Here is a 23,373-nt window from a genome sequence, read left to right as displayed (position 1 = left end):
GGAACAATTTACCAACTTTGCAGGACGAACAAGAAGTCACAAAAGTTTAGGTATTGTAGTAGAAGTAGTCACGAAGTGAAAGGAAGGATTTTAGAGTGCTGTACAGGGGGGTTTTAAGCCTTGTACGCAGGGGTCCAAGTTTTGTACATGGGGGTCAGGAGTTTTAAGATGGAGGAATTTGGGTGTGCCCTGTCCTCTTTCTTTCTCCTTCCTAGCCTCCATGTCTTTGGTGATGTTGGCACTCACAGATTGGTTTAGAGTAGAAAGTCACCATTCAATATAGATAGTAGGCATTGGGGAAAAAGCATAAACATGTAACACGTAATATATGATATAAAAGATGGCACCAGCCCCCTGGGAGGGCAGTGTGCCTTTGTCTGACCTGCTGAACGGGCCACAGCAGTTCAGGAGGAGAATCTTTTAGATAACCAACAATAAACTACCTTGAGACCAGACAACAGAAGACTACTGAGTCTTTCTTCGAAGGCACGGGTTGGAGGAGAGACTTTTCCATCTTTCGGGGTCACCCTCCGGGGGTGAGACCCGACAATGAAGCATTCAAATGAATGTGTTTTCTAGCTAAGACAAACAGAATAGAGAAGAATACATTGGGATTCAGTAGTGTAGTCTGTTCCATCTAGAAAAACACTTTTGAAGCAGAGCTTGGCTTCCTAAGAACCTGAGCATGGACAAATGCTGCTGGTACTTTTTCTTGGTTGAACACGAAAAAAATCTGACTTGAAAACTTTATGACTTGACATCCATCATTCTTGCCTGATGACAGATCTCACATTTCCTCCTCCACATTCCATGGATGGCAGTTTGTAAGGCAGCTGCCAGTGGAATCCAGATGTCAGCACTGATGGCTTCTTTTGTGTGCTGATGTTTTTTAAGTTGACTTAATTAGGCGATGTTATTTTCAGGCATTTCTTCCTTCAGCTGGTGACAAGAGAAGGGCACTGCAGTCTTGGAGAAGGTGGTCAGCTCCTTCCAAATCAGTGCCATGACAAAGGGTTTTGTGTGTGTTTAGGGTAAGGAAACTCTCACATTCAGTCCTGCTTGCAAAGTGTTTCCTGCAGCACAAGAACCATGGTACGTTCATTTTGAGTAGGTAGGCAGTGGATGAGATGGTTGGAATGTTTGACATGGTTTTGTGCTCTTTCAGTTGTATGGGAGGAGAGCGCCCTGGGAGGATCCTGCCAAGTGGGTGATGGACACCTACCCCTGGGCAGCCAGTCCCCAGCACCACGAGTGGCCTCCTCTGCTCCAGCTGCGGCCTGAGGATGTGGGCTTTGATGGCTACTCCGTGTCCCGGGAAGGCTCCACCAGCAAACAAGTTCCAGTGAGTGATGCTGAAGGAGATCCTCTGGTAAGCTCTCATTTCTGAACAGCAGAACTCTTTCATTTGCCTTGTTTCTAGGGATTGGAAACAGGAACTGGTCTGTGGCTGTAGACTAATCCCTTCAGTCGTCTCATTTTCTCCTTTACTGGAAAAGCTGTGTTTTACCAGTAACTTGAATGCTGCTCTGATTTACAGTCAATATGTCTGTTCTGAGTCTCAACATTATTGCCCCTGCTTGTTTCTCCCTTTCCTTCCTTGCCCACTGGCAAAGTGAATACCCCTGTAGCTGTCATGTGGAGTTAATGTTGTTCCTACCTCAAAATACAAATAATCATGAACTTCCTTGGCTCTGCAGATGAACATGCTAATGAGACTCCAGGAGGCAGCCAACTACTCCAGTCCCCAGAGTTATGACAGCGACTCCAACAGCAACAGCCATCACGATGACATCCTGGATTCCTCTCTGGAGTCAACGTTGTGATGTCCCTCAGACAGAAGTTGTTTCCACTTGGCAAGAGCCCTGATCACAGAATGCTGAAAAGAACACATTCCTGGGCTGGGATCTCAGTATTTAGAGCTGCAAGAACAAGACACTTGGAGCAATCTTGAACCTGGGTGCAGGCAACCCAAGTGACCTTTTTATTGGTTTTTTTTGACAATGATGAGAACTGCACTACCCCTTTATTTCCTTCTTTTTAGTTGCTGTAAGCTCTCATGCCTAAGATCCTGAAGATGTTAAAAATAATCATCATTACCAAGTTGAAGGGACTGGGGTGGGGGCAGTTTCACAGCTGTGAAGCGAGCAGCTTTGTGCCATGTACTGTCTGGAAAGAGAGGGGAGAGGGAGTATTTGCCTATGCTGCTTCTGACCAAACACATTTATGTGAGGGCTGGACATTTACCAATCAGCTTTGTGGGTTAAACTCAGCTTCATATAGTTCTGGTGCTATAACAATATCGCTTGCCTCCTAATAATACTCAATGCAGGCAAAGCTGCAAAACAGGGAAGTTTGAATAAATATTAAAAAAAGAGAAAAGGAAAAAAAGAAACTAAAACAAAAAGCGCTGCTCTCCTTGCCAGTCTGAGACCTTGGTTTTCTTTCATTGTGTGTTTATAAAGATTATATGTATAAATAGGAATATATAAAAATATGTATATGGTCTGAACAAATCAGGTTTTTTTTCAAACACTGTGTAGCAATCAATCCTCCTACAAATGAAAAAACAGGTAGCCTTTTGCTAGTCAGGGCCCAATTCACTTCCCACTTACATCCACACCACCAGCTGGGCTGACTTCTATGGTGTTTGCACCCCACTAATTCACTCTGAGGAGAGGGGGCTTCCCTCCTTCACAGAAGTCAGTAGCAGGGCTGTGCCCATGGAGTACTATAGCTCCAGAGGACCCTTGGCAGTGCACAGGCATGGTGAGCTCTGTACACAGAAGTGAGCTACACCCCTGCAAAGGGATGAGTCAGACTTTCAGTTTTTGATTCTTGCTATTAAATGTGACAGCTGTTTTTAGAAAACTTTGGGTTTTGTTCAGAGGTTTCATTCCAATCAGCACAACCATAATGGGGTTAATTAAAATTCAGCTCTGTGGCAGTTCCAGTGCTACTCTGGTGACAGTATTTCCATAAATTTTCTTTTTAATTGCAAAGTTAAAAAAAAAGCATTTCAGCAGTATTCAGGTCTGGGAAATAAAAAAAAGATAAGGTACTGAGTACTGTGTCTTTTGAGCTTAGCTGTGCCATGCTTTGGAGTTGTGGCAGAGCTGTGAACGTGGTTTGGTTTCTCCTCCTCTGTGAACGCACACACCAACATGATCAGTGTTAAGGCTTGTACTTGTGTTGGGGAAGAAGAATACCTCCCAAAGAGTTGCACTTTCCTGGTGACACCATCACCTCCAGCACATCAGCTGTACCTCAGCCAACACCTCACTCCTCAGGAGGGATTCTTATGAGCCTTTCCAGCTCTCCTCTGGTGCTGACTTTTAAAAGTGATGCCTTATTTTGTACTAATTGTGTTTGATTAAATTAGTGCTGTATATTATGGGATTTTATTTAAAGAAACAGGGCTAAAGTCATCTCTTGAAATATCATAAGTTGCTGTGAATATTGTTTGTATGAGATACTAGAATTTGTTTAATGTGACAAAAAAAGGAGAGAAATGAGATAACGTTTCAGGTTCATATCAATCCCCAGCTAACAAATCACTGATCCATGCAGGAGGGACAAAAGAAGCTTTTCAACTCTAATAAATTACAGAAATTGATGGTTTTCAATGTACAGAAAGAAATCTTACTACAAAGAGCTTGTGGGTTTAAAGGAACATAACAAACAAGTTCATGCTTCTTTGGCTCAGCTTGAGAGGATGGTTTTATTATACCTCATGACTTTCTGTAATATAACTGTACTTTGTCTTACTAAGCTGGTCTTGAATCTGCTCCTGTTACAACTTTTAAGTGCTGATGATTTTTTTTTTTTAAAGAAAAATATTGTAAAAGGAAAAATTTAAATATTTTAATGAAGGGGGGAAGAGCTTGGTGTTGTTACTGTTTTCACCTTATGAACTCTGATTTCATTATTTCACTGAATGGAATAACAGAGGTTACTCAGCCAGTTTCCCTAATCCAGTTCTTGGTACTGTAAAAAAATGGGTTAGATCTGTATGGAATCAAATCCTTAGCATGCTGATGATGAGTTTGAGAGAAGTTAATTTTTCCAATAGTCTTGACAATTCTGCTTCCCAGCACTAACTTTACCTGCTACTACTGTGAATTTTGGTACCCAACTGAATCCATGCAGACAGAGCATGTGCCTGTAAAAAAAAAAATCCAGTTGCAGTGCTAGGGCTTTAAATGGACTTGATATCCTAGAAAATGTCTTGGTTGACCTTTAACTGAGTACTAAAAGACGTGTTTAAAGTAGTGCTTTATTTGTGGGGAACGGGGTATTTTTTTTTTCTCATGTTTAATCCTGTGCTTAAGCTCAGGAAGAAATTTCTGTTATCTCTTCTTTTTTATTGACACTAGCTTGGCTTAAAGTGAGAGAGGCAATTTTGAATAGGCTAGTCATTCTGAGCATCACAATATTCCATGTCTTTTCTGAAACTTTGGGAAGCAGGGTTACCTGTTGTGCACACGTCTTAGTTTTTATCAAGACTTTTCATAGATTACGTCTTTCTTTAGGTGACTTTCTTCTCATTTAAAGCTTTTTCAAAACACTTCTTTTCTTTTTTCTTTTTTCTCCTCCTTACAAAGTTGGCTTGTTTAAAAAAAAATATCAACGAGAAATGCAAGATTCTATGCAACATTCGTGTTGAGTTATAAATTGAGAGAATAAACCATTTTCTTTTTTTCAGAATCGCCAAGAATATACAGGCCATAAATGACATGTGGTTTATTTGGGGAAGGGGAGGGAGGGGGTTGGTTAGTTTTTTGTACATTTTGAAAGAAGCAAACTTGATACTTCATTGTTGATGCTTAACTTCGATATTATGTGTATGAAATCTTGTCTAAATGTGGCAATTTTCTTTCAAGAAAAAAATAATATACAAAAACAAAGAAAAAAAATCTTTGTTGATATTAAATGGAAGGTTGCTGTTTTGATCTAGTCGTTTCCAGTGGAACAGTTTATGAAATATGTTCTATAAGATGTACATTTTTTCATTGTAACATAGAAATGTAAATATTTGATTAAAAGTGCTGCATTTTGATGAATTTTTTCTAGCCATTTTTAAAGAGAAAACTAGGAATTGAGTATTTTGTGTACGTTTATGATGTTTTCCATTTGCTCCTCTCCCTATTTAATTTTCAGTTCTCATTTAGGATTGGAATTTGTGAATGGTCTGTTTGAGATCATGCCTCCCCTATCTCACTCTCCCTTTTTCTACCCCTTCCCCACCCCGTGTCATGGAGAATAAAGCTGATGATTGTACCAGTCTTAAATTATTCATTATTCAATAAAATTGATGCTTATTTATTCAGATTTGTGGCTTCCCAGAACTTTCTATTCCTTCCTAATCACCATTTTATGATTTTTCATTTGCAGATCATGGGGTTCACTCCTTTGGTTTTGTTGGCTTTATTAAGTACTTGTGAGGAGCTGCCAACAGCCCTCACCTGCCCATCCAATCTAGCCTGGAATGTCCAGGGGCATCTTCCACCCCTCTGGACAACCTTCACATTCCACACGGTATTCCAATTTTCTCTTCACCCATTTGATAGAGACATTGTGGTTATACAGTAATAAATACACAGTCAGTAAAAACATGTAGGAAACTACTATCCTTCATGACAAATAAATACTCTGACTAAAAAAAAAATGGTAAAAGTTCTTTATTCAAAAAGGATAAATGCAAAGACCTCTGCACTTAAAATCAAGGGGGTTTGGGGTTTTTTTCCTAGAGATTTACTTCTTCATATTTCTTTTTTGACAGTTCCTTGTCCACTTATCACCTGTTTGAATGATAATGTAGGTAGGACAGATTCACATGTAGAAAATTTCAAAGAAAATAGAAAGAGAAGCTCTGCTGAAAAATGATGATCATTTGTTCAATCCAAAAATACTCTTAATGACACAGCAGTGTAAATGGTAGCTCAGAGCTGGTCTGTAATGTGGGCATTGTCTGTCCTCCACAGCAGTTGTCCAGAGGCAGAATTGCTTTGGACATGCTCAAGCACATTTTTCTGTGTTCTGTAAACTTCTTTTGATTCACAGAATTGCATGTTCTATACTTGGTCCTGGAAAATGCTTCAGCCATGATCTTGGACAACTTTTGAATCCATACTGGACTACCAAAATGCTTACTATTTCTCAGGAATTCTTCCCTTCCTTTCCTTTTTTGGCTGCCCTGTCCCTTTCCTGCATTATTCTTTTCTCTGCTCTATTCACACTGTCTTTACTTATCTTACCTACATTTGTCTTGACTTTTTCTTTCCTTTACCTCATCTTCTCTTTAACCTGTATTTTCCCACTTTTTTTTTTTTTTTGTTTCTAACATCCTCTTTCATTTTATGTCCTTCCTGGATCCATCTCATTTCTCAGTGCCATAGGATCAGTGCTGACTTCCTTTCTGCAGTGGAAATGGGAAATTCTCTGGAGTCATTCTATAAACTCAGTCTGCAGCATGTGACGTATTTACACCTTTCTCACTCCTCTGATCTTTTCCACTGGTACTTTGGAATACTCCTCTCAAGAACCAGAGAGGAAATTCCTCCTGATACTCTGCAGGCTCCCATCCTCCATTCCTCACTTTCTGTCCATTTCACTACTTAACTGATGCCCAGGATTCTGACATTGAGGTCTGTGGTAACTGAGGGTTATCTGTGGTTTCTAATGTGGATGTTTAATCTGGGCTTTTGGGGGTTAGAGCAGAGCACAGCAGCTGAGAACAGCTTCCATCTTCGCCCCTGGCATTGGGGCTGACTGTAGGCAAATCCTTCCCCATCATCATCTGGTTGGTTTAGCCACACACAGAAATCCATGTTCCTCTCTCCTTCCTCAATCATAGGATGGTTTGGGCTGGAAAGGACCTTTAGAGGTCATCTAGTCCAACCCCCTTCAATGACCTGGGACATTTTCTGTGAGAGCAGGTTGCTCAGTCACAGGTATTTTTGATTTGCTCAGAAGCTTGAGAGATGTTACAGGGAGTGCAGACCATGTTCTGGCTAAATATGGGTAATTTCTCCTCCACCCATGTGGGGCTAGCCAATTAGGAAGTCTGAAGGATCTTACGTGAAATGGGATCCACAGGCAGATGGGAAGAGGTCGTGGTTCCACTGAGATCCTGACTGAAAGCTCTTTGTAGATCAAGGATCAGATGATCTGCATGTCAGGGAGCCTGAGTATGGCCAGGGCTGTGCTGTGCTTCAAGGACAGGCTGGCCTCCAGACCTGGGTTGTGATGCACAGAGCCCTTGTCCATAGGACCAGCTCAGGCCACTCTAACAGGGAGACACGCAGCTCCTGCTGGTCATGGGGCTGAGCCATCTGTGTGTCCTTGGCTTTGTCTGACCATGCAGCAAGAAGGTCTCATGGGTACATCCTTTCTGTTTGACAGCAGAAAGGGTTAATAGAGTTCTTTTGCTGTGAGAAAACCCCCTCCTGTAATACCTTGAATGCCCACACCGGTGGGTGGGGTGTGGCCAGGATGCTGTGTGTGGATGCTGTTCTGCTGGGGATTCTCGGCATCTAAGGGACAGAAGATTGTTTCTGCTCCCATCTTGCAGTGTTCTCTCTAACAAATAGCATTTGATGCCTCCCTCACCAGGCCTGAGTGCCTTTTTATTTGGATTGTGATGAACCAGCACCACCAAGTGCAAAAGAGGAGTTAGGACACAAAGCCCAAGCCCAGTGGGGAAGGAACAAGCTCATGAGCTAAGATCTGTGTGAGCCGCTAATCCTCATCCACAACAGGATTTCTGACAATCTTATTGCACAATTTTCAGCTTCACATTTTCTGCCAGACCACTGACCTCCGGTCCCAAATCAGTCCTGACTGTTAATCTATTTCTGCACAGGAGTGCCCACGTCATCCAAGAGGATCCTGGAAAATTCTGAGAAATGCTTCCTGCTGCAAATGCTGGACATGCTGACTCAGAACAGCCCATTGCTGGCTGGATTTAGTGCTCACAACCTACCTGATTATATTTACTTTACTGCATAACTATCAGTGGTGGCCTTGGCTATAATGATAATAACATTGTGAAGTTTCAGATCCTGCTAAGAACACTGAAGACAGCTGATAGGACAAAACCTCTGGATTTCAGAAGCACTGAAACTTCCACTCCTGAAACTTCCATATACTCAGAGCCCAGCTGTAAGGGTCTGTGGGAAGCATCCATGGAGAGCTTATAAGGGCTGGGAGTTACTCAGGAACAGTCCAACCCCTACAAAGGGAGAGGGAGAAAGCAGAGCAGGAGACCACCCTGGCTTAGCAGGGAGCCTTGAGATGTGTTTAAACACACACACACCAAAAAAAAAAAAAAAAAAAGATAAATACTGACCATGGGAAGGTGGCCAAATACCATCAAGGAGTACAAGAACCTTGTTTGGTATACAAAGCTGTATTTAGCAAGGCTAAGCTTGGCTAAACCTAGGAAGGGTATGAGAACCTGTCATGTGAAGAAAGACTGAAACAGTTGAGTCTCCTCCTGAAGAAAATCGAGGCCCTCATTGCAGGACTTCAGTACCTCAAGAGCAGCCAAAAAGGGGATGGATGCTCTCTTTTCACAAGGAACCACATGGAGAAGACAAGTAACAATGGCTACAAGTTGCACCAGGAGAGGTTTTATCTTGCTATCACAATGATATTTTTTACAGAAAGAACAATCATTCTGTGGAACAATCTCCTCAAGGATATGGTAGAGTCCCCATTGATAGAGGTTTTCCAAAATATGGTTGATCAGGGTAATATTCCTCACCTAGATTCCCTTTCACTCAAAAGGCTGGACCAGAGGATCTTTCCAGATGTCTTCCAACCTTCGCTGTTGTATGATTTTATGAAGTATTTTAGCCCTTCGCTGGTTGCATGGGAGGGAAAATCAGGTAAAGCAGCACACCTGGCACTTGTGCATGTCAAGTAATGGCACTCCTGTGAGGCCCCACGCTGCTGAGGCCCCACACCTGTCATATGGGAAAGTGGTGCTGATGTGGGTTTTGGCGCTTGAAGGACATTATTTACTTGTATCAATTCAATCTTGGTTCAAAAACACAAGAGCTCTGAAGATGTCCAGTTCGGTCGCTTAATAAGGGCCAGCAGATGGGATGGCCTTTGCCATCCTTGCTGAGCCATGTGCTCCTCAGACACAGCAGTGGGGCAGTTCCAGCTGCTAGAAAAGCAAATCCAGGGAACAGATCCATTTCTGCTCTTCAGTCTGATCACTTCTGCTCCCAGCACTGGCACATGGCTGGGCTGGGGAGGGAGCACAGCCAGCAGTGAGAGTACCTAGTTGCTCCTCACAATAACAGAGCCCACAGCTTGTTGTCAAACCCCACCTTGAACTTCCCAGCAAATGGTTTTAAATACCATCAGTGTTTTCCAGGACTGAATTTGGGTCTCTTCAAACCAAGCTAGTTTCCTGTAGGATGGGGGTTTAGGACTGGTTGGGGTTATTATCCTGTCATCACCCTCAGCCTTTGCTGGTTGCTTCTGAAAACTATGACCGTGGATCATGTGCTCTACTTAACCTCTTTAAGGTTATTGTAATGTTCAAACTTTCCTGGATGACAGGTGTTCTTCGAATTAGGTTTTTTTGGGGCTTTTTTGTTGGTATGTTGTTGTTGTTGTTGTTGTTGTTGTGATGGTGGTGGGGGTTTTTTGTTTTGGTTTGGTTTGGTTTGGTTTTAATTTTTATTTTTATTTTTTACTCAACCTGCTCCCAGTAAAGGGCTGTGCAGGAGCCTTGTCTGCCTGGCTGTGGCTGGGTGAAAACACTTCCAGCTTCCCCATTTGTGCAGGACATTGCTCAAGAAGCCATTGGACCAGGGTGTAGGACCAGAGGGACATACTCCAGGTCTGTGACCCACAGCTCTGCAGGCAGCAACAGCACAGACTCCCCAAGAAAGTGATTTATTTCCTTTTCTCCCCCTGTCCAAAAGCCACTCTCCCATGCTGGCAGGCACTGATGTAGGACCAGCTGGTTTCTTAAGGGATAAAATAGTTGAGGATTTGCTGCCCTGATCAAATCAAAGACCCACCCCTCCCTGCCTTATCCATTCCCCAGTCTGGGAGATGTCCTTCCTGTCTCTGAGAAGGAAGAAAATACACACAAGACCTCTGGGCTGCTGGGTCACTAAAAAGAGCTCTTTGATATCCTAAAGCAGAGGTTGTTATGGGAGTGTATTACACATGGGATTACCAGAGTTTCCAAAACTCTGGATGCTGCTCGTCATTATGGAAACCATTCCATCTCCATCAAGGCAGGAAAGGCTTCTTATCATCTTACCTCCTCTCCCAAAGCATACAGATGGCTGTGTTAAAAATAGAGAGAGAGAGAGAGAGAGAGAGAGAGAGAGAGAGAGAGAGAGAGAGAGAATGAGGGCGGTTGCCTCCAACATTCTGGCTGTTAACATCAAATAATGGAACATTTTGCTCTCAGAAATACACCCAAGCTGAACTCCCAATGCCAGGCACACCAGGACAACCCAGCTGCCACTAGATCCTCCTAATGTGACTAGTATCTCTCCACATTTGAGGAAAGAGAATAAGTTTATGCCTTTGACATTAGATTAGAAAAAGGGTAGCTAGTTCTGCAGTACTTCCCTTGGTGCAGCTGCGCCATGTGAGCCATCCCATGGTAGCTGTCAGCTCTGGATTCTTCATTCAGAGTGTACAAGGGAAGTGTTGGAGAAGGAGGTCCCCTTCCTGCAGCCATACATGCAGTCTGATAGCTGTTGGTAAATAAAAACAAGCCCTTTAATTTCATATTAAGGTATCCCTGAATCTCAAATGTTTGTGCTTAGTAGTGACACAATGTTTTTTTGTTATTGAAAAAAAGACTCTGAAAGGAGAAAAGAATAAAGTGTAGGATTTATTATTGTTGCTGCTTTTAATGAAGGGATGGGACTATTTTTGGGTTAAGAATGATTTATTGTTCAGATAAACATCAGCCTCAGAGGCTGGGAGATTTTAAAGGGGCAAGCTGTCAGCTATAGCTCAAGAGTAGTTACAAGTTCTTTGTTATAAGACAATACATAACTTTCTAAATTAATATAGTTGCCTCAAGGTTTATTCTGCTTTTCTAACCTACTACTTTTACTTTATTTTGCTGCATTGTGGATACTTTTGCCTAATGGGATTCTGTCTCACATGCAGATATATGCTTTTGTTATAACCTCTAAATTCCTAACCTATTTCATATTATTACATTACTACACTATAAACTTTTCATCATCTTACTTAAACATTTTCTTATTTACTTAAGGTATATTCTTACTTACAACTATAGAAAGATAAGTTTATGATTTTTCTACTTAATGTCTGTGTGTTGTATTTTCATATCAATCTAAGCTTCTCCTAAGGCTCCAAATTAAACTTATCTGTGTCTGTGGAAGTTTCTATTTTTCTGATTCCCACAGGATTAATAAATGTCACATTTTGGGTAAGGATTTTTCCCTGTTAAATGTCAATTCCATTGTATTTTTCCTTTAGTAAGGCTATTCGTCTAGCAGTCTAAGATGCAATAGCCCTCATGCTGAAAGAAGCAGTATTAAAAAGTTATTTTTGATAGCGTTTCTACTGCAGAGAAAATGCAAAGAACAGAGGGTATAAGAAGATCAGCAGTTTCTGTTGAGCAATGAATTGGGAGGGTTTTGTACAAGCAATACCTGTTCTTATTTTGGACTTGTTCCTTTCTAGAGTGTTGTAGTATGTGTGATGGCACCTGTGCTCTCTGGAGTAGCCACTGGATTTAAAAACAAACTGTGTTTTGAATTAGATCTGTCTTTATAGGTTGCTTAACTATAGCCTTATGCTTACTGGATGTGCTGGTTTTGGCTGAGGCAAAGTTTTCTTTCAGTGGCTGGTAGGGAGCTCTACTTTGGATTTGTACTGAATGCACAATAATACAGACATTAATAATAACGTCGATAACACAGAGATGTTTTTGTTATTGCTAAGCCGGGCTTGCACAGAGCCAAGGCCTCCTCTGCTGTCTGTTTTGTCTCACTGATGAGGGAGTTGGGGGTGCCTGGGAGAGTGGGAGGAGACACATCCAGGACAGGTGACCCAAACTGACCAAAGGAATATTCCAGACCACACGGCATCAGGCTCAGGATATAAACTGGGGGGAAGAAGGAAGAGGGGGAATGTTTGGAGTAATGGTGTTTGTCTTCCCAAGTAACCATTCTGTATGATGGGACCCTGCTCTCTGGGGAAGGCTGAACATCAGCCTGCCTATGGGAAGCAGTGAATGAATTCCTTGTTTAGCTTTTCTTTTGTGCATGGCTTTCACAAAACAACACCACAACAAACCCAACCCAACAAGCCCTTTTGCTGTTTCACTGTATTTTTTGGGATGAATACTGTCTGTGTCTTTTCCATCTCTTTTCCCATTCTACCTATATCAGGCGTGTGTTATCAATTGCTAATGACTTCAAGGTGTCAGAGAGGTAGAAGATGAGAAATGTGACAATATGTCCCAGCTCTGATGTGTACAATTAGAAAGAGGTTAAAGACCTGGAACAGCCTTTCTAGCAGGGAGTAGTCATGCCCTGTGCCTGGCAGCGTTCAGGAGGCTTTTGGACAATGCCCTTTAATAACATTTTTCATTTTTGGTCAGCCTTGAAGATGGACTAGATGATTTTTGTAGGTCCGTTCCAAACGGAATCACTCTCTTCTTTCACACCTTCCCTTGTGGCTGTGGCAGTGAAGTGGAGAGGGAGCCAGCTCTCCTCTCACAGGGGATTTCTGCTGCATTTGTTTCTTTTGTTTTGGTGTGTTATGAATGGTGGACATTAAGATCATGGAGCAGAAAATAAATGCAATTTTGTAATGAAATCTCGGTTTCAGAAAAGCTCTGCTACCTGCATGCAAGGCAAAACCCATTGATTTTCTGTAGTGTATCGCAGAAATATAAAAACAAAAAGGAGGTGGGTGGGTATGGATTTGCCTGGTGTTATAGTAACAATCCTTGGCTGGACTTGAGGCTGGAGAGGTAAGTTTATCTCTTTTGTTCTGTTTCTGTACCCTGTAAGAATTAATTAATTAATTACCTGCTTCCAGTCCATAAACTGTAGTATCCTAGTGATGTGTGAAGAGCTGCTCCCTGGCTAAAAGGCAGGTAGATATTTTTGTTAAGTCAATTAATTAGAAACAGATAAATTCTTATTGAATCACTAAAAAGGTAGATTCCTCTCCCAGACACAAACTACAACAACCTGTTATCTAGAACCATGTACTACCAAATGATCAAATCTGGAAATCTACTTTCTTTTTTATTTGACAATCATCCACTTTAATATATATACATATTTAGAGTCTGTACATGGTAAAATACAAAATAAAAGTGTTTCTTTATAAGTTACACAATTACACAGCTGCATTCACCTGTAGTATAGCTGTCATTTAATTTAAAAAAAAAAAGAGAGAAGCATTGTTGAGCCATTGTTATAATCATTGACAATAACCTTGGTATAAAACACCCATACAGAGTAAGTGTACAAAATAGTGTACAGTTCATACAAGCTGTGCAAAGACAGCAAAGTTCAGTTAAAAATCAAAGAGATGTATCCACTTTCCTCTGTCCACACCATGGATAGGAGAAGCAAAGTGGAAAATAAGCACAAAAGTAGGCAAGAAGGTGGGCTAGACAGTGCTTTGAACACAATATTGATGAATAAATTAAGACAAAAATCATAAATATATAAGACCTCCATTACACAGGGCATGTTTGCATTATACCTTCAAAATCATTCCAGGGATTTTGATGGATTTGTTCCACAAGCATGGCATCATTTGGGGTGAGGAGGGAGGCAGAGCTTGGTCTGTGTCCCTCAAGGTTATTTATTTTGGAAGAAAGTGTTGCTAGATCTGACAAGTCTTCAGTAGCAGCTGAAGTAATATAGTAGCTGGAAATTCACTTGAAAGCTAACAGAAATTGTCATGCCGTCTATATTGTATTTTTGATTATTTTTTTATCTGGGGGAAGAAGTTTCTTTTCCTACAGGAAAATTTCCCTTTCGTCCCTACTGTACAGGCAGGAGCTGCCTGTTGTCTGTTTTTTGGAAGAAGGTAGCTAATTGAGCAACTATTGATTGCTAAGCAGAGAGAGTTATGAAAAGTTGGGCAGGTATTATCAACATGAAAACCTCTACACAGAGCAACAAATGAGGAATACCAGTGAGAAGGAAGTCTTGCAGCTATCGTGATAAAGAACCTGCACTGAAGAAGCATGTGGACATTGGGGCGGGACAGCACCTCTTCAATTTATAGCACTCTGGTTTATTTACATCTTTGCAGTGTCCTCATGTGATGGTAGGAGCAGGCAAGTGATCTAAGATACTGTTATCTCCTCTTCTTCTTCCCCTTCATCATCCTCTTCCTCTGAGTCTGAGAAGTCTGAAGGTTTGCTGGGGCTGCTAGAATGGGATGGAGAAGAAGACATCTGGGAGTCCAGTCTGTCCCTCAGGTGTAGATGTTCTGGGGACTGGTGGTAGGTTAGGGGATGCTGGGGACTGGGCGGGCACACAGGGGGAACTTCCTCCTCCTCCTCCTCCTCCTCTCCTGAACATTTCTTGCCTACATCACTGAGGTCTGGGTGAGGGTTGAACTTGGTGGGTAGGGTCTGTTCTCTGCAGCCACCAGAGGAGAGGAGCTCTCTTTCTTTGGAGTTCCTCCATTTCATCCTCCTATTCTGGAACCAGATCTTCACCTAGGGGACAAAGCAACAAAGAAGTGAAACAGTTCAATGAAACAGGACCAGAAAAGGTGATTTTGGCTGCACTCTCAAAACCCTGCACATTCCCATACTAAAGCTAACAGGAGTCACAGAATCTGATCTTTTGAGGAGCCTAGGAGAGAGCTCAGGGGCAATCAGGCTGGTTCTATTCACCCAGCTGGGAATCATGACATTTTTGGCTCTGTTGACCACTTGTAACTTGCTTTGGATGTTCTCTCTGCTCCCATCCTCTTCTCCTCTGCTTCTCTCAAGCTGCCCCCGGGGAGTGGGGGATCTTGGCTCCCCACACACCCTCTGCCCTCCCCCACCCGGGGCCCCTCTCACCTGTGAGTCCTTGAGGCCCAGCTTGGCCGCCAACTTCTTTCTGTCGGGTTTGCTGATGTACTTCTGCTTCTGGAACATCTTCTCCAGCGCCTTGCGCTGCACGTCGGAGAAGACGGCGCGGCGCAGCATCCCCCGGCGGGGCTTGCCCCGGGCAGCCAGCGGCCAGGAGAAGGTGCCAGGGATGGGGACCACGGCGGAGGCAGCTGTGGGAGGGACACACGGCACTGAGCGGAGCGGGACCGGCCCCCGCCATCCCTCCCCGCCCTTCGGGCGGGCACTTATCGACCTGGGGCCGTGAAAAGGAGCTTTAGGCTTAACCAACAGTCCCCCTTTCAGGCAGTGATCGCCGGGATTAGATCTATCAACTCAAATGTAGAAAATGGGTCAATGGTGGCCGGTTTTGTTGGGAGATTCAAAGGTCCCCGGCCTGAAAAGGCAAAGCGAGGCGTACCAGCTAAGATAGAGGTATAATAAAAAAGCTCTCCCTCCCACTCAGAAGCATTTGATTTTTTTTTTCAGATGCTTTTATCATTTCAGATGCTTTATTATGCTGAAAATCAGAAAATGAGGACTTTTCTGATTCCGAACAAAACCGCTCCTCTTCAGATGCAGTTTTGATCAATCAGTATTCATCTTTTTATAATAATCTCTTCTCTCTCCCTGCCCCCTGCTCCAAAGTTGGAGAATTCAATTCGAAGACATGAAAAGTTGCAGCTAATTAGCACACTGCCTGGTTCCCAATGGCATTAGTATGATAAAAAAGGGCAGAGTTTCGCCTTAAAAAAAAAGGAGAGGGGGAACCTCCCCAAGAGAGACAGAGATGCTAATGAAGCGTGAATGGTAATTGTGTAGTAATGAACTAACAGAAAAAGACTGAGGACAAGCAGCTAACGCCATATATTATTGGAACAAAAGAGATTTACACTTTCAAACTAAACACAACGGCATGCCAGGCTCCTCGGGAGAATACTGATGGCACAATCGTCTCTTTCCCCAAATCATTTTCATTAAATGGACATGAAAAGCTATTTATAAAGCTCAAGTTGTTTTTGTTAGGCTATTCACATGCTGGAGAAAGGAAGCAAATTCCATTATCCAGAGGATGAATAGAAGAGCTTGGGTTATTTTTTTTCTCTCTCCCTTACCCTGTTTTCTTTTTAAATTCATAGCTTGTTTGTGTAATTAGACTTCAGTGGGGTTTTTTTAAATTGTTCTCTCAGCATCATAATATTTCGGTGCTGTATCAATCACAGCTTGGTGGCCTGCTTTCTCTCCTTTTCCGTGTTGTTTGACAGTGTAACCGGGAAGGTGGAGGACAGAAGGGTTAGTAGGCGGCGGAGGTGATAGAGCAAAGGGTAAGGACGCGGCGGAGGTGGAGCAGGGCAGTCACAGCGCTCCCGCAGCCTTGGGAGCGTTACCTTTCCGTAACGCGGAAAGGTTTGGGGTACACCGACAGGCTCCGTTCCTCTGCCCTCCCTCCCGGCTTCCCTGCGCGGGCGCGGAGCGCGGACGGCGGAGCTGACCGTCCCTCGTGGTGCTGAAACATTCCCGGGCCGGGCAGGAGAGACGGAGGAAGGGAGGGAGGGAGGGAGGGAGGGAGGGAGGGAGGGAGGGAGGGAGGGAGGGAGAGGGGATCCGCCTCGCCTCAGGACCGTGACAATCCCGCTAATTTGCGGATCAGCGTGGGGAGCGGGCAGGGAATGTCAGGCAGTCACTGCCCGCGCTAAATCGGGCAGCAAATTGGCGCGACTGATGCTTGAATGTTGTACTCCCTCCAACCTCTGAACTGCAGCATAACCCCGCCGGGGGGAAGGCAGGGACGGGGAGAAATCACAAGGCTATCCCGGCAGAGGGACCCGCCCGCACACAGGGACATTTCAAACACCTACCTGGGAAATAGGAAGATCTGAGAAAGGGCTGGAATGATCCTTCAAAGTACGGAAAGGAGAAAGTCTTTGGCGGGACGCTCTGAAGCAACGCAGCGGAGGTTTCTAGCAAATAAATAAAATCAAATTAATCGGACGGTAACCGCCAGTTGGATTCGACCGATGGCAAGGCTGGTTTCTGTCACTCGGTCTGGAGACCAATGCTGTGGTACTTTTAGAAAAAATAAAGGAATCAGACTGAACTTGGAAGGGCCGAGGGACAGAGGCACTTCTGCTGGTTTTGCCATCAAAGAGGCACCCGTGAGGACAGGGTCGGCCAGAAGACACGGCCGGGGGACCCCTCGTCTCTGGGACCCCTCCCTCCGCCTGCTCCTCCCGTCCGTCCCTGCCGCCGGCAGCGGGAAACTCGCCCTTGAAACCCGAGCGATGCCAGAGGGCTCTGCAGCTCGGGACTGGGTCCTGCCTCCCTTTCCTAACCCGGGTCCCTGCGCTGCCCCTCGGCCGTCACCCCCTTTCTGCGGATCGCGTGTCCCCAGCGCCCGGAGCCGCGGCCGGCGGCGGCTCGTGCTGTCCCCGCTTACCGGCTCGGGGCGTGGAGGAGAGGATGGCGTTGACTCCAAACTTCAGGAAAGTGGAGTCGCTGCTGGAAGTCTGTGGCGAACAGACCCTCCTGGAGCCGGCGGTGGTGGAGCTGGGGAGCTCCGGCGTCCCTGAGTCCGTTCTGGCCGCCGAGGTTGGGGGGGACATACTGGGGGGGGGGGCAGTCCTGGGCAGGTAGCTGGTGGGCCTGCTGATCCGGATCAAATCTTCCACCAGGAAGCTGGAATGGCTAGAAAAAGCCGACTGTAGCGACTGAGGCAAGGTGAGGGTGGGGGTCGGCCGGAGGAGGCTGGGGTAGACGGCTGGAGGGGCGATGAGGCTGGGGAACATCATCGCAGGGGCCGTCTGCGGAGCCGGGCTGGGGCCGCTCGCCTGCTTGTTCGTTTGTTTGCTTTTGTTTTCTGCTTTGCAAACCTGGGTTGGTAAAGATCCAGCCAGCGAGTCTGGCGGAGTTCTCTCTGCCCCTTCCTCATGGACCATGGGCTTTATAGTGGTCAGCCCCGCTGAGGCTCTTTCAAAAGTGACAGCCCCAACAATGGGGTTCAACAAAGTTCTCCACTTGAGCTTCATTCAGGGCGAGCTCCCGGCTTCTCCATTGGTCCGGGGCTGCAATTTATGATTGGATTAGACTTCATAAGCAACCAGGGCACAATGGCCCCGCCACAAAGAAAGTGTAGTCATCAATTTTGCATATTGACCGCCTCTTTGGAATACAGCGCTCCAAAGGCTCCCAGCAGGGTTTTGTTCAGAGGCAACACACACAGGCTAATTAAATGCCTATTTAAAAGTTTCAAATGACATCTTGCCTCGTAGAAAGGGAATTATTTAAAGAAAGCACTAAATTTATTTGCCGCTCCCCTGCTGAGTTTAGGAAATAAATCAATAAATATTCATAGAAACTTATCTGCGGACTCTCAGAAAAGCACGGATTTTGGGGATTTGAAAATACAAATATGAAAACGTGGAACTAAGCTCTGTTGAGGGAGAAACACGTTTTGAGAGTGTATCCCACCGTAGTTTGAACATATTCTGCTGCTGCTATTAGTATGAGGCAGAATTACTGCGTGTAGATGGGTTGATTTTCTATCTGCACATCAAAGATCCGGAATAAGGCATATTTGAGGTGTCAACCTCTCCTTTCAAGATCCGAGCTTCGTAAAAGTCTTGTGTACTTGTGCTCAGGCGAGAGGTTTGCCCAGACCGAAATGTGAGCCTTGGTGTGGTCGATGAGAACTCTGCTCCCACAAAATCTGAGTATTGCACACAGGAGAGATCTGTGCACTTTGTGGGGCCAAACTAACCCCTTCGGGGTTCTCAGTCTATTGCTCCTCTGTAGCTTATCTACGTTCAAAATAGCGGGAATCGCTACCCTCCAGCTGTGAAAATGAAGACAACTTTGTAGCATTTGAATCCATTTGGCTGAAGTTGTCTGAGCTACTCTGGGCTGTGTCGGTGTCGATGGCACGAAGCAGCCAAATTCACCTCATACCGCTTTTTATTTGCGCCTGTGTGCGGGATTTTGGAAGGTGTATTGCTCAGAAGGAAGGTGTCTCTGCGACAGAGCCCGGCGTCCCCTAACTTTGGTGCGAGGGACAAATGGCAGCGTCTAACGGGAAAATAGCAAATAGGGATTTTTCTGGCAGAGAGGTTTTGTTTGTGGTGGCAAATACGGAAATAGGCGCAAGTGTAGTTAGTTTCCTTTGGAGGTGCGTGATGAAAGTGACTATTGAGAGTGGTTTTACCTGATTTCTCTGTTAAAGATTATAACAGAAGTGTTAAATGTCCTATGTTTAAAAAGCACCCTATTCAGCCCTTTGGTGTGTCTGAACCTTTGCAAGCAGAAGTGTGCAGCTCAACCATGCAGCCTTTATCCTATTAACCATGAACTAACTGTCACCTTCAGCTGTTTTCCCTTTTTACTTTTTAACACAAAGCTTTCTCAAAAATCTTATTAACCAGCTTTATTTCTCTCGATGGTTTTTGTCCAGACGTTTTGTGTTGATTATCTCCATGTCGATGCTTTAACCATTCAATAAAAGTGCATCTGCGATTTATATCACATTAGGGAAGAAAAAAAGTCTGTTAAACCTCTCCCTTGATTCAAATCAAAAAGTTATTTATTAGAGAGGACGGAATCAGCCCTGGAAACTCTTATGATCCTGACAAGCTTTCCCGGTGCTGTTCGCCGGCCCCTAGCAGACGAGCACCTGCAGACCTGACTTGGAAGGTCCGCCGTCTGAAAGCATCACTTTGAAATAAAACCTCGCTGGAGTTTTCCCCCCGGTCCTCAGTTTTGTTGGTCTTGATGCGTAGCAGGTAAAGAAAAAGGGGAAGGAAGGCGTGGGCAGAGCGCAGGGGGCTCGGACGAGTCGCGCCACCTGCCCCTCGTCCCGTTCAGGCTCGGCCGTGCCGGGGGTGCCGGGGGAGCGGGAGCTGCCCCGCCCTGCCCCGGGCTCAGCTCTCCCCTCACCCCCAGCCAGGGCGCTCCGGGCTTATCACAAGCCCCGTTTTTGCGCAGCACTGATGTCGGGGTGTTACTTAGCGAGAGAGCGGGACGGTAGTGAATGGAAAAAGCAAGCTGGTTCTTTCCCAATAAAATAATTACCTGGCACCCCGCGGGCTCCCGGTGCCATCTCCGTCCCCTGCTCCCTGCCCCTCTCGCAGCCGCTCCCCGATCCCGGCGTTTCCCAAATGAGCTCCGCCCGGGCTGTTCCGAGAACACTTCGTTTTTTACAGTCATTATACATTTCTTTTGAGATGATTTACTCCTTTCTTTACATATACATTGGGGGCATTTTGTCTCACTATAGACCAACTGCTGCTAATTTCTCTGGTTATAAAAAAGAGGGGCTGACATTATCTGGAAGGTTGGGTCAAACGCATGCTGGGGCACGCGTGGACCCGGGTCCTTGTGATGCGTCTAAGCACACTCATAAAGAATTCCTTAAGCACCACGGCAAAAGGGACTAGACATCTATTGAAAGGGAAGATAGACCATAAGAAACCAAGAAATCAGACGAAAGGATCTTATTTTAAGAGATCTCCTTTGGAAGTTTCTTTTCAAAGGCAGTAATCATTTAAGAGAAAGGGAATTCTAATGTCTCAGGATAAAACCTGTGACTAATGCCGTTTGACCTATGCTCGGGCAGTTTTGTGTTTCCTGCCATTCATTTTAATGTCGTTATCTTCAAATTTATTTCTTAAAAGTCACTCACTTTCTTTGTCACGGAAAAAAAAAAAAAAAATTAGGAAAAGAGCCCGAACTCAAAACTGCCGGCGGGTGGGGTAGGGAGGGGGAGGTAAGGGCTGGAGCTGCGTGTGTCCCGGTCCGAGGCCGGTAATCCGCATGAAATTGGGAGAGCCAGCACTTTAAATCCGGAGACCAAAGGGCTGGGCAGGGCCGGGCCGGCGCCCCCCCGACGGCTCGGAGACACACTCGGAGCTCCATCGCTCTCCCGCATCCCCAGGCCCGGGAGACGGACGTCTCAATCACCGGCACCGCGCGGCCCCACGCGGGACACCCTCCGCGGGACAGCCCCTGCCCCTGCCCGGCCGCTTCCCACAGCCAGGTGGAAGCCGAACTTCCCGCTCCTCCCTCCCCAAGCCGAGAGCCGCTCCACAAGGGACCGGCCGAGCCCCACTCCGCACCCCCCAGGGCTGCCCGGGCCAACGGTGCCCGCTCCTTCCTCTCGAAAGCTGCAGTGCAAACGTGTGTGTGTGCGCCTTTTAGGTTGTTTTCTTATTTTTCTCCCCGACTCCTTTTTCTTTTTTTAATTTTTTTTTTTTTTTTTTTTTTTTTTTCCGCCGGAGAGGGGGAGGGATGCTCTTTCCCTGCTGTGTCCCAGCCCGCTATCGATGCTCATCGACCACGCCGGCAGCTTGAATGAAGGCTGCGGGGGCGAGGCTGTATTAAGACACCTAAGTCTTCACCTTTAGAATTCAAGCACAAGGAACAGTAACTGATGGTTCGTTCAAAGCTCTTCTAGATCCCCCCTTTTCTTGAAAATCCTTCTATTGTGCCAATCAAGCAGATGGTTTGCAGGAAATATAGCTTGGCCCCAGTGACCGAAACTAATTTTAACTAGCTTTCCAAGCCTGGCACGTTTGTTTTGCTCTTACAAAATAGCTAAAAAAACAGCTGGCAAGGGTGAATTAAACCCATTAAAGACACATTTATAAGAAATTATATTCACATAGGTTGCTTGAAACCCCCCTAAGAGGGGATAGATGAGTGTATTGAAATGAAAATGTCCCCGAGCACACTACCCTCCTTAACATCGCCTGAGAGTCTCAAAACATTTTACTAAATAGATTAACTTGACTATTGTTTTGCATCACATTTATCAGCTTCATTAAGTGAATAGCTGAACAAATATATTACGCATGCATGAAAAGCTCTTTTGGGGTCTGCCTTATTGTGTCCTCAGCCCTGACAGGTGGTTAACTGTGTTTCTCTCTCCTCTCCCCCTCTCTCTCTCTGCGCAAAGAAAGAGGGATCTCGGACAGAGCGCACAGACCAGACTTGGCAAAGGGACCTCGAGGGGAGAGTTACTTTCTTTTCCCTCGCCATTCATGCTGGCCAGCCCAGAGTGCACACAGCCTGAAATGCAACCAGATGATCTGGTCATGTCAAAAGTAATTAACTTTAGTTTAGTCTCTGTGTCTTGCTTGCGCTTTACTAACTCCTTCCAAGCCCATTTAATTTGCATCTTTTCTCCCAAATTTGATTAATTTTGTCCATTGTGTCTTTTTATCCTTACCCCAACCTCCACCTTTGTTTTTAAAAAATAATCTGGAATTGAACAATCCCTCTTCTTTCTTCTCCATTGATCTGTCTAATAAACAACCACACAACTTCCTTAAAAACAACTCCTTTCATGAGCTGAGATTGGCACATTTTGGAGAGCTAAGTTTTGCAAAATACAACATGATGGTTTATTTGCTGCCTCAATTTCATGACTTCTTGGCCCAGTAGAGCCTTTCTGGGAATTGGACAGAGGCAGTTTGGATTTCAGATGTTGGTGGACAGGATCCTGCTTGTTTCAGTTGTGGTTTCTGCCCCAAGGATTTCCAAATTAAACTGTACAGATGAAATGTGGAGGACTATGACAGAACAAAAAACCTGCCCATTTATTTTCTCAAAAACGTGTTTCTTTTATGTTGCTCAAGTAGGTCAGAAGAATTAAAAATTCTTTTGTCTTTCAAATAATTTCTTAAGAGTACTTCTGCCTCCTCAGAAGGCAGAAGTATTTTGCTTATGCACCGGCAAATTTCTCTGCTGACTGATCAGCTGAAATCTCTTTGCAGTGGGCACTTTAAAGTACTGTGACTTGAAACCTTTCCTCTAAGACCCAGCTCTGTTCCTCACTCTCCTGGTTATGTCAGGAAGGACAACTTTCTTTGGAGGACAGGACTCCCAGCACAATTCAGCAGGAGAATGAGTATGTCCTGGGATGTATTTTACAAAATCTCAGAGTTTGTTGTCACCTTGAACTGAGGGTCCTTGAGCCCACACACTCCCTTGATGTCTGCCACAACAATGGATTTAAAGGCTGCTCTCTACCCCTTTGCCTGATGGAACATCACACAAGGACCTCTGTCTCTCAGAGAAAGATCAGAATTGCTATCTGACTACCTATAGGATAAAACCAGGACCTTCTCTTGTTTGTACACCTTTTCTTAAAAGAGCATCAACCCTCAAACCCTTGAATTCTTCCTTGTCAGCCAGCTGATGCTCCAATTCCTTCGGGCTTAAGTCTCTTTGGGAAGGTTTAAGTGGGAGATTCAGAAGAGAGATGCTGATGAGAGCCCAGGTACCTGTAA

At 44.8% G+C, this 23,373-nt stretch overlaps 2 protein-coding genes across 16 annotated transcripts in view; one reads left to right on the top strand and one right to left on the bottom strand.

The window, feature by feature from the left end:
• Window positions 1-5,328, top strand: part of NAV2 (neuron navigator 2) — a 373,713-nt gene extending 368,385 nt beyond the window's left edge. For all 15 annotated transcript variants that reach the window (XM_038137694.1, XM_038137693.1, XM_038137689.1 and 12 more), the window contains 2 exons: window positions 1,166-1,369; window positions 1,698-5,328. In XM_038137694.1, the coding sequence (XP_037993622.1) occupies window positions 1,166-1,369; window positions 1,698-1,823 (330 nt within the window). In that variant the 3' untranslated portion in view covers window positions 1,824-5,328. The remainder of the gene's footprint in view (window positions 1-1,165; window positions 1,370-1,697) is intronic.
• Window positions 5,329-14,335: 9,007 nt separating this feature from the next.
• Window positions 14,336-18,526, bottom strand: DBX1 (developing brain homeobox 1). The gene is made up of 4 exons (XM_038138860.1): window positions 17,532-18,526; window positions 16,954-17,055; window positions 15,065-15,267; window positions 14,336-14,713 (listed from the first exon to the last, which is right to left on the bottom strand). Exons 1-4 carry the CDS (start codon window positions 18,118-18,120, stop codon window positions 14,336-14,338), a joined length of 1,272 nt encoding a protein of 423 aa, XP_037994788.1. The 5' UTR covers window positions 18,121-18,526.
• Between the last annotated feature and the right edge of the window lie 4,847 nt (window positions 18,527-23,373).

This window comes from Motacilla alba, chromosome 5 (assembly GCF_015832195.1).
Source record: "Motacilla alba alba isolate MOTALB_02 chromosome 5, Motacilla_alba_V1.0_pri, whole genome shotgun sequence".
NCBI classification, from domain to species: Eukaryota; Metazoa; Chordata; class Aves; order Passeriformes; family Motacillidae; genus Motacilla; species Motacilla alba.
The sequence above is the reverse complement of the archived record's forward strand: the minus strand, read 5'-3'. Positions and strand labels throughout refer to the sequence as shown.

Excerpts from the sequence above, each read along its gene's own strand:
- DBX1 (XM_038138860.1), bottom strand. The coding sequence starts at position 18,120 with ATGAAGCTCAAGTGGAGAACTTTGTTGAACCCCATTGTTGGGGCTGTC. Across the intron at positions 17,056-17,531 it reads CTCCTCCACGCCCCGAGCCG|AAACCTCCGCTGCGTTGCTT; the intron begins GTAAGCGGGGAC and ends TTTATTTGCTAG. Across the intron at positions 15,268-16,953 it reads CAGATCTTCCTATTTCCCAG|CTGCCTCCGCCGTGGTCCCC; the intron begins GTAGGTGTTTGA and ends TCCCTCCCACAG.